Source organism: Bufo gargarizans, chromosome 2, assembly GCF_014858855.1.
Source record: "Bufo gargarizans isolate SCDJY-AF-19 chromosome 2, ASM1485885v1, whole genome shotgun sequence".
Classification (NCBI taxonomy): domain Eukaryota; kingdom Metazoa; phylum Chordata; class Amphibia; order Anura; family Bufonidae; genus Bufo; species Bufo gargarizans.
Genome location: NC_058081.1, coordinates 141,071,587 through 141,083,145, shown reverse-complemented (window position 1 = coordinate 141,083,145; position 11,559 = coordinate 141,071,587). Strand labels below are relative to the sequence as shown.

General features: G+C 43.5%; 1 protein-coding gene across 1 annotated transcript; it reads left to right on the top strand.

Annotated features, from left to right (window-relative positions):
- The first annotated feature begins 828 nt into the window (after positions 1–828).
- On the top strand, positions 829–1,371 carry LOC122925701 (ribonuclease HI-like). The gene has a single exon (XM_044277045.1). It carries the CDS (start codon positions 829–831, stop codon positions 1,369–1,371), a length of 543 nt encoding a protein of 180 aa, XP_044132980.1.
- Positions 1,372–11,559: the final 10,188 nt, after the last annotated feature.

Sequence of the window (11,559 nt, the reverse complement as noted above, 5' to 3'; positions counted from 1 at the left end):
TGGTATTAGATCAGTGGGTGCCAGAGGATCGGGAGGTCGCCCTTTTTGCAATATATGGACGATTTGTTGGTTTGTTGCCCGCATAAGGAGTCATGCTATAGGCATAACATCTCATTGCTTAACCATCTGGCATCCACTGGGAATAAGGCTAGTAAGGAGAAATTGCAGTTTTGTATGGAGAAGGTTACTTTTCTAGGTCACTGTATCTCAAAAGGAACCCGACATTTGAAGATGCAACGGATACAGTCTCTCAAAGACTTTACTCGACCTCGTAATGCCCGACAGTTGAGAGCCCTTCTAGGTCTAATCAATTATAGCAGAGATTGGATCCTTAACATCTCGTCCAAACTGGCTCCTCTCTATACTCTTCCGTCACAAACACCATTTCAATTAACTGATGAAAACTGGTCAACCCTCCAGGACCTGATCCAGGAACTTTCTAGAGCCCCGGCACTAGGTATTCCCAACTACAACCTACCCTTCTCCCTTTTCTGTCACGAAAGTAAAGGGCATACCACTGGGGTACTGACCCAATTACACGGATACAGGTATAGACCCATCATGTACATTTCAACTAAACTGGATCCGGTCATCAAAGGCTCACCTGGGTGCGTCCGAGCTGAAGCTGCCTGCACTGTATTATTGCACAAAGTAGGTGATATAGTTTTAGATTCCCCTTTGACCCTTTTCACCCCACACTCTGTCACCCCTACTAACCTTACACTAAGACGATGTACCATCCTCAATCCTGTATCTGTTTTCCCAACCTAATCAGACTCGGAAGAAGAGAGGGGGGACGAAAGGATTGCGACAGATGCTAATACGACCATGAATGAAAACTCAGATGATCACAACTGTCTCAAGCTCATGGAGCTTGAGACAGAAGCAGTTAGCCCTGTCAAAGGAGCTCCCCTTCTGGAAGCAATAGATCTTTTTGTAGATGGTTCCAGGTATTACACATCAGATGGTAAACCTCACACGGGCTACGCTGTAACAACAGTCGACAAAATAGTAGAAAAAGGCTCACTCAGCAGCCACATGTCGAGCCAAGAGGCCGAACTACATGCATTGGCCAGAGCCTGTGAGAAACATGAAGGATTAAGGATCAATGTATACACGGATTCAAGGTACACTTTTGGAATAGCCCATGATTTCTGTCCAATTTGGAAGGCCAGAGGATTCCTCACTAGCTCGGGGAAACCTGTGAAGCACGCCGAACTAATCAACAGATTGTTCGTAGCGTTTACACTCCCATTAGAAGTGGCTATCTTAAAGGTCAAGGCTCACACCACAGAGACCACCATGGAAGCTAGGGGCAATGCAATGGCAGATCTGGCTGCTAAAGAAAGAGCCCTAGACCCCCTCCCCTGACGCTAATGCTGGCTAAACCCGCTGATGTGTCATTGGATGAGTTCAAAAAGTTGCAGGCTCAGGCAGAGAACTTAGAGAAGCAGAAATGGGCAGCGTTCGGGGCAACGAAGGGGGCTGATAAGATCTGGGGTCTCGGTGGTAAGTGGTGCTTGCCAAGAGTATTGTATCCAATGATGGCCCATTTAGCTCACTACCCCAGTCACCAGTCCAAAACTGTCATGTGTGCTCAAGTGGAAGAGTACTGGATAGCTCCAGGATTCTCCACCAAAGCCACCAAATTTTATAGTGCTTGCCTGGTCTGTGCTTTACACAACCCTGGACGACTGGCTATAACCCCAAAGAAACATTCCCCAAAACCTGAGTACCCTTTCCAGAGAATCCAAATTGATTACATCAACATGCCTAAGAGTGGGCCCCACGAGTATGCTTTGGTCTGTGTAGACATGTTTTCTGGATGGCCGGAGGCTTGGCCCGTTAAAAAAGCTAATGCCACAATGACTGCCAAAAAGATCCTTTCTGAGGTTGTCTGTCGATGGGGAGTACCCGAAGCCATTGAATCAGACCAGGGGACTCACTTTACGGGACAAGTTTTCAAGGAGATATGTGAGGCTCTCCACATCAATCAGGGTCTCCATACTCCTTATCATCCCCAAAGCAGTGGCAAGGTGGAGAGACTAAACGGTACTATCAAGAGCAAAATCTCTAAGATCTCCGCCGACATGGGTAAACCGTGGCCCGAGTGTTTGTCCATTGGCTGTCCCCTTATGAGATTCTGTTCAGGAGTAGACCAAAGATGGGGTTGTACTTTCCCCAGCAGCTGTCATCTTTACATTCTCAGCTGACGGGGTATGTGCAGTCTCTTCAATGGGCACTCCAAAAGATACACCAGAGAGTTTATGAATCTATTCCTGATCCAGAATCTATAACTGGTTTGCATTCCATACAACCAGGCGATTGGGTGGTTGTTGAAAAACATCAGCGCCAGGGACTAGAGGCGAGATATACAGGGCCGTATCAGGTTCTACTTACAACACCAACCTCCCTCAAGGTCGAGGAACGTGACGGGTGGATCCATGCCAGCCATTGCAAGAAGCTACTGGACCACAAAGCGCAATGATTAGGTACCTCATATTCCTTTATTCTTTCTGTCTAATGCACTTTGGAAAATGTTATGAGGATTCACATCCGATTTTGTTATTCAGAATGCATTTGAAATTAGCAAAGACGCAAATAGATCCAACTGCTGGGTGTGCTCCAAACCACCTCCGGGTCAGAGCCTCCCGGCCATGCCGGCAGTTCATGCCCTTTAAGACATCAGGGTGGGCATGAGCAAAATCAACCCTTTAGGTAAATCTGTGGAGCGTCACCTATCCATAGAGTTCAACCATATATTCTTAGATGGTAACGTCACTTATTGTCTTGATTTCAGCCCTGAGACTTGTAGTAGGCTTAGTAGACCCGTGTGGGTATCGGGTCAATTAGGGCGACCCCAGATTTGTTTTAATATCAGCTCTGAATTTGGAGCTAAGTCCATGGGTCGGACCGAATGCCCATCTGGGATCACTGTCCAGATCGACCATAGAATCCCTGACCGTAACAACCTAACCACCAGACACGACTATATCTGCTGGGGGAAGAGTGTGACATTCAGGAACGGTGCAGCAATCCCTTTATCCATCCAGCTGTTGCTCAATTCCCGTAACCGGAACCCTAATGACCTTTGTGTCTCTCTAACTGGGCCCTATTACTTCTTGTGTCGGCAGGCTGCTTACAGAGTCATTCCCACAAATGCTCGAAGGTCATGCTCCTTAGTCAGGTTAGTCCCCGCCTCCTACATTGCTGATGGTCACGAGGATCTGATGGTGGAGAGGAGGGTGAGTATGGGAAGAAGGACTAGGAGGGAGCTGTTCTCTGCAGAGGACCGTGTTTGGGCATGGTTTCCGGCATGGACCGGATGGGGAATAGAACTTATAAAGCGGCTGAACAAATTTTCTACCATAGTGGATGAGATGTTCAACGAGACAGTCAAAGTCATGAGAGAAGTGTCCTCTGAACAGTGACAGTTAAAAGCTCTTCTCCTCCAGGAGAAGATGGCTCTCGACTATCTTTTAGCTGAAAAGGGGGGTTTCTGTGAATTCATCGGGGAGGATTGCTGCCCCTGGGTGGAAGATACTGGTGACAAGGTTCAGACCCATCTAGATAGAGTTAAGGCGTTACAGGGGCAAGCACGGGTGATTGCAGATGAAGGTTGGAACCCCTTTAAAGGTCTGGGGGGCTTCGGTGATATGTTGTTTTCTATAGGATCATGGCTTAAGGAAATAGGAGTGTATGTCCTGTTACTGCTGTGCTTTCTATTTCTTTTCTATGTGGCAGTGAGAATGACCTGCTGCTTGATGAATCGAGTCACGAGGAGCCGTTCAGAGGACCACGTTATGATCGCAGAGAACCATCGCCCGGAGCAACCGGATTCTTACTCCAGGAGGACCGACCCAAGAAGAACCAGCGCATTTTAAGGAACCATCATGGATAATCACTCTTCCTTTTGAAGGCATTTCTTTATTAGAGACAATTTAGAGACTTTTCACTGTCACCACCCTTGCCGGACGTCGCGGTCAAGCAAACGAAGAGGCCCAAGAATGCTAGGCCAGGTTCTTCTTGTTAATTCATCTGTAGTGTAGCATGTTCCCCTTTACATGTTTATTCCCTTTAGAGGTCTGGTTTGAGTGATTGTGGTGTTAGGGAGCCGCTGAAATGACGACATATGGCGAAAAAGGGGGGAACTGTTGTGGAAAAATTATTGTTTGCCTTATGGTCGCCATCTATACTATGGAGATGCGCAGATTCATTCGCGTTTGCATCGCGCATAAACTTTTGCACAATGGTCTGGTCGTCCCGACCTGTAGCTGATTTGTGCCCTGCCTGGTGTTACTGCAGGATACCAGTGTCATGGCGCTGGCTGAGGCGGGAGGGATGGGGACCATCGAACAAAGGTTTCTTCATCCGCGAGGATAAGCGTGGCAACTAAAAGGGCGCAAATAAGTGTGCGAACGCTCATTCACATCTTCGCCAGCCAATCACTTCATACCATAACCTGTCTCCCCATTGGTCATGATTGTAAGACCGCCTTCCAGCCAATCACCTGTCTGCCCATTGGTCATGATTGTAAGACCGCCTTCCAGCCAATCACCTGTCTCCCCATTGGTCATGATTGTAAGACCGCCTTCAATCTTCTGGTATAAATAAACCTCGCCTAGCTGTTGGAAGCAGGCACATTATTGGATCCTACTTGAGAACGTCTCTGTGACGTTATTTTGTAGGAATTGCGCACACATCGATGCACACTACACCAAGGATTTCCCTTGTGTACTTCTGGTGGTCGTTTTCAGTTGTGAGAACGAGACAAAGAAGCAAACGGCGATATCACAGTATAAATGCATATGCAGCATGCTTCTCCTCAGGCAGCCGCTCACTTGACTTCTCTGCTGCAAATCAGAGAGTTCTTGACAATCCAGGTGAGTAAAGAAGTCTGTGGTAGACATAAAGAGATACAAATTGTTGATAACATCAAGCACATTACAACTTTAATTTTTTTAAGCCAGAATGAAAAATGCAATAGGCAAGCCTTTTGTTAACTATGGTCACAAAAATTGGGCCCCAGTGCAAATACTGTAACTTGGCCCCCCAACTGTCGTGTAATTTTTCATATTGGCCCCCTCGTATAGGGAATGGGGATGTTTTGTGTACCCCATACTAAAGGGTCCACGTAGGGCTGCACCTTCTGCACCCCCTATAGTTATACCCCAGTAGAGGTTGAAGCTTTAGTTTTCATTTGCACTAGTCTATACATCTTCCCTAGAGCCTCAGAACTAATTTTTCCTGTGATGCTCAAGGAATGGGCTGAAAAACGGTGAAATCCTTAACTTAAAGGGTTTCTGTCACCAGATTTAACCCTATTAAGCTAGCTGACATTAGCGATGTGCTAAAGTCAGCTAAATCTAACTAGCCTATTCCTACTTTTATCTAAGCCCCCGTTACGCCAGTAATGTAACTCTTATAATATGCTAATTAGCCTCTAGGAGCAGGGGGGGGGGGGTGTTGTTACTGCTTCTAGAGGCTCCGTTCTCTCACCTTTGTCGCCTCCCTCCAAGTCCTGATTGACAGGGCCAGGCAGTGCTCCCATCCGCCCTGTGCTATGGTGAAATATTACGCAGTTCAGTATTTGGTGCAGGCGCGGTGAGGAAGTTGTCAGCCTGCGAGCGTCTTTCCCTCACCGCGCCTGCGCTGAATGCTGAACGGCGTGATATTTCACCAGAGCACAGGGCTGGCAGACAGATGCGAGCGCTGCCTGGCCCTGTCAATCAGGACTTGGAGGGAGGAGACAAAGGTGGGAGAACGGAGCCTCTAGGAGCAGAAACAACGCCCCCACCTGTTCCTAGAGGCTAATTAGCATATTATAAAAGTTACATTTCTGGCATAACGGGGGCATAGATAAAAGTAGGAATAGGCTAATTAGGTTTCGCTAATGTCAGCTAGCTTAATAGGGTTAAATCTGGTTACAGAAACCCTTTAAAGGCCTGCTTCCATAGCCACAATTTGTAAAAAAATATGACAGAGAAGCCTTTAAACTGAACAAAGTATATACAACAAGTAGAAGACTGCTCTTTTAATAGCATTTTAAATGTGTTCTCTTGTGGCCGAATATGTTTTTGGATCCAAAATCAGAGCTTCCCATTAATATTGAATCCTCTGACTGCCAGGAAGAATAAAAAGCATGTGCTGAGAGGACATTTCCAAAAGAAGATCTGTCATCCATGCAACCTATTCGACATTTCATGTTTCTGAGGCAGTGTAGAGTAGATGGCTACTGTGGTATATTGGTCATAATAAATGCCCCACTTCCTAATGTTATTGGTACCCCTTGTACTTTGTAGACTATATAAATAGTCTGCTTCTGTCTAATATTGCACATAGTGTTTTGCTTGTTTTGTTTGCTGTGGGTTTGTTTTGCATATGACAGTATTGGACCGGATACAGAAAGAAGATTTGTTTTTGGAATTCCCTCCTCTGCAGACATTTATGGCACATGAATAGTGTTCAGATGGGCTTCTCTGTCTGACATGAAGGAGCAGAACTGGTTTGGAGGATTCGTAGCTGTCACGTTCGTACACAGTGTGCTCAGCAAGCTGTTTATCCATGTCATGATGTATTCTTGCTTGCATAACACTGGTTATTTAAGGAAGATTTAGCAACTCTTGTTTTCACTATAATGGTAAATGTTTGATGTAAAAATGTAACATGATTAATGAGGGGACGGCAAAAGATCTGAAATAGCAAGAGTCATTCCAGTCTCACATCCCATGTAAAGATGGCCTCTCTCCATATGTGCCCTCCTGCTGGAGATTGTTGTGCGGTATTCCAGCATTGTGTATACATCCAGTTACTTAGAAAACCATACCTACTTCTTTATAGAGAACTAAGTTTTATGCTGCAGCATTTCAGAGAAAACACAGGAGGCATTTATCAACCCCTTTGGGGGATACAGACCTACTTGACACTTTTTCAAAAAGTGAGTGGACAGTGAGAACCTGACAGCCGGACAGCCTGGGGGCATTGTGAAGACTTCCAGGTCTATCATAGTCAGCGGCCTGCGGAGCCGAACCGGACAGGCAACTAGTGAAAATCCCATAGACTAGTATTACATTGCAGTCTATGATACAAGTGATCAAAAGATCACATGTAAAAGTCCCCTAAGAGGACTAAATATTATACCAAAAAATGTATTTTAAAAAATACAAAAAAAACCACAAAAATATAAAAAGTTCATTTGCCCCTTTCCCAGTTTTGCCCCTACCAAAAATTCAATAAAGAGTGATTAAAAAGTTTTATGTACCTCAAAATGGTACCGGTAGACAAAAATATGAAAAAGCTATGAGCGTCCAAATACAAAGATGCCCAAAATTTTTATTTTTTTTTAAGTAGTACAACTATATAAATTAGGTATCTCCATAATTGTATTTACTCACAGAATGAGCTCATCCTGTCACTTTTAGAGTATAATAAACACCATAGAAACAAAACCAGAAAAATGACAGAAATGCAATTACTTTATTTTCCCTGACAAATAATTTGTTTTCTTTTTTTTCAGTACAAGATATAGTGAATTGAATTGTATTTTTTTATTAAATAGTGCCATTAAATAAATACAGCGTGCTCCACAAAAAATAAGCTCTCATAAGTCTGTGTGAATGGAAAAGTATAACAAATTGGGATCTTGGAAGGCCGGAGAGGAAAAAACAAAAATTCAAAAATGAAAATTAAGGGGTTAATATTTTGTTTCTCTGGGGATTACGGTACTTTGTTCCACTCATTATGAGGAGACGTGCAAAATGGTGGTATAGCTCTCCTAGATCCTGTGTCTTGGATGCTGGGGACTTAAAGGGACACTGACAGGCCCAATAAGCATATTTAGGTATATATATCACAGTACAGGTCTTCTAAAGTGTATTAAAATCATCTAAGTATCCCCCCTGTCCACCTTATAAATACAGAAAACTGAAGTTTTATAACCTGCTTGAATCGTCTTTAATCTGCCAAGGGGCAGCGTTTCATCTCCACTTGCGCCCAGCCAGCCGCTCCCAACTGCCGTTTTAAAGCGCCGCCCAGCTCATCAATGTTCACTTCGCTGGGCGGCGCTTCAAAGCGGCAGTTGGGGGCGGCTGGCTAGGCGCAAGTGGAGATGAAACGCTACCCCTTGGGCAGATTGAAGACGCTTCAAGCAGGTTTTAAAACTTCAGTTTTCTGTATTTATAAGGTGGACAGGGGGGATACTTAGATGATTTTAATACACTTTATAAGACCTGTACTGTGATATATATACCTAAATATGCTTATTGGGCCTGTCAGTGTCCCTTTAAAGAGCAGATGAATGTGTTGATAGGGTCTGTCATTATCAAATATTATTATGTTTCAGATTGAAACTGGAAAGTGCTTCTGGGGGACCTGACACCCATGCATTATACAGCCAATCTGAATGTATACTGTGTTTCACCTGTGAACAACCGTCCCAGCACTAGGCATTCCCTAATAAGCTGATTCTGCATGGTGTAAGCAGCAGGACACCCTGTGATTAGTTTATCATCAGGGTTTGTCCAAAATGGATGACCAGTCAAACTGCACTGAAAACTGAATTCTTTGCCATCGCTCTGGAGTCCTGCATGAGGGTTCAATATGTTCAAATATGTAGAGGGTATGAATTCATAGCCAAAAGTCTCAAAATTATTTCATATCATGTTGTCATGAAAGTTAGGTAAGAGTGCAGCCCTGAACTCCACCCATACCACTGTCCCTCTACCTACTTGCACGATACACCCTAAGTGACAGGCCATAGCGTGGCAGTGATCCCTGACTTGACTAAGTGCAGGAGCTTAAACCTTAATGGGTAATGAGTAGTCAGACAGAAAGAGGTCAAAACTGTATAGGCAAAAGCAGGACCGAATCAGAATACAAAAGCCAAGTCAAATACACAGCAAAGTGCAACCAGGAGATAACGTCAGAGACAAAGTCAGCAGGCAAAATCGAGTTCACAAACTAGCAGAGTCTAATACCAAACAGTGTCCAAAATCAGGCAAGGTCAAATAACAAGCAAAGTCAAATTATAGGCTTGAGCAGAGAAGTGGCAGATGAGGTTTAACACTGACAAATGTAAGGTTATGCACATGGGAAGGAATAATGCAAGTCACCCGTACATACTAAATGGTAAAACACTGGGTAACACTGACATGGAAAAGGACCTAGGAATTTTAGTAAACAGCAAACTAAGCTGCAAAAACCAGTGTCAGGCAGCTGCTGCCAAGGCCAATAACATAATGGGTTGTATCAAAAGGGGCATAGATGCCTGTGATGAGAACATAGTCCTACCGCTTTACAAATCTCTAGTCAGACCACACATGGAGTACTGTGTACAGTTCTGGGCTCCTGTGAACAGGGCAGACATAGCAGAGCTGGAGAAGGTCCAGAGGAGGGCAACTAAAGTAATAACTGGAATGGGGGGACTACAGTACCATGAAAGATTATCAACATTAGGGTTATTCACTTTAGAAAAAAGATGACTGCGGGGAGATCTAATAACTATGTATAAATATATTAGGGGTCAGTACAGAGATCTCTCCCATCATCTATTTATCCCCAGGACTGTGACGAGGGGACATCCTCTGCGTCTGGAGGAAAGAAGGTTTGTACACAAACATAGAAGAGGATTCTTTACGGTAAGAGCAGTGAGACTATGGAAATCTCTGCCTGAGGAGGTGGTGATGATGAGTACAATAAAGGAATTCAAGAGAAGCCTTGGATGTATTTCTGGAGTGTAATAATATTACAGGCTATAGCTACTAGAGAGGGGTCGTTGATCCAGGGAGTTATTCTGATTGTCTGATTGGAGTCGGGAAGGATTTTTTTTCTCCTTAAGTGGGGAAAATTGGCTGCTACCTCATGAGTTTTTTTTTTTGCCTTCCTCTGGATCAACTTGCAGGATAACAGGCCGAACTGGATGGACAAATGTCTTTTTTCGGCCTTATATACTATGTTACTATGTTACCAGGAGGTCACTTTAGAGCAGTAGCGACTCTAGGAACAATATATAGGGGGGCACATAAGATACCACAGTCAAAAATGGGGGGGCACTAATAATTTTCACCACTTAACCCCTTAAGGACCAGGCTCATTTTCACCTTAAGGACCAGGCCATTTTTTGCAAATCTGACCAGTGTCACTTTAAGTGCTGATAACTTTAAAACGCTTTTACTTATCCAGGCCATTCTGAGATTGTTTTTTCGTCACATATTGTACTTCATGACACTGGTAAAATAAAGTCAAAAAAATTAATTTTTTTGCATAATAAAATACCTAATTTACCAAAAATTTGGAAAAATTTGCAAATTTCAAGGTTTCAGTTTCTCTACTTCTGTAATACATAGTAATACCCCCAAAAATTGTGATGACTTAACATTCCCCATATGTCTACTTCATGTTTGAATTATTTTGGGAATGATATTTTATTTTTTGGGGATGTTACAAGGCTTAGAAGTTTAGAAGCAAATCTTGACATTTTTCAGAAATTTACAAAAACCCAATTTTTAGGGACCACTACAGCTCTGAAGTCACTTTGCGAGGCTTACATAATAGAAACCGCCCAAAAATGACCCCATTCTATAAACTACACCCCTCAAGGTATTCAAAACTGATTTTACAAACTCCGTTAACCCTTTAGGTGTTGCACAAGAGTTATTGGCAAATGGGGATGAAATTTGCGAATTTCATTTTTTTGCCTAATTTTCCATTTTAACCCATTTTTTTCCACTAACAAAGCAAGGGTTAACAGCCAAACAAGACTGTATCTTTATTGCCCTGACTCTGCCGTTTACAGAAACACCCCATATGTGGCCGTAAACTACTGTACGGCCACACAGCGGGGCGTAGAGTGAAAGGTGTGCCGTATGGTTTTTGGAAGCCAGATTTTGCTGGACAGTTTTTTTGACACCATGTCCCATTTGAAGCCCCCTGATGCACCCCTAGAGTAGAAACTCCATAAAAGTGACCCCATCTAAGAAACTACACCCCTCAAGGTATTCAAAACTGATTTTACAAACTTCGTTAACCCTTTAGGTGTTGCACAAGAGTTATTGGCAAATGGGGATGAAATTTGAGAATTTCATTTTTTTGCCTAATTTTCCATTTTAACCCATTTTTTCCACTAACAAAGCAAGGGTTAACAGCCAAACAAGACTGTATCTTTATTGCCCTGACTCTGCCGTTTACAGAAACACCCCATATGTGGCCGTAAACTACTGTACGGCCACACAGCGGGGCGTAGAGTGAAAGGTGCGCCGTATGGTTTTTGGAAGCCAGATTTTGCTGGACAGTTTTTTTGACACCATGTCCCATTTGAAGCCCCCCTGATGCACCCCTAGAGTAGAAACTCCATAAAAGTGACCCCATCTAAGAAACTACACCCCTCAAGGTATTCAAAACTGATTTTACAAACTTTGTTAACCCTTTAGGTGTTGCACAAGATTTAATGGAAAATAGAGATACAATTTCAAAATTTCACTTTTTTGGCAGATTTTCCATTTTAATATTTTTTTTCCAGTTACAAAGCAAGGGTTAACAGCCAAACAAAACTCATTATTTATG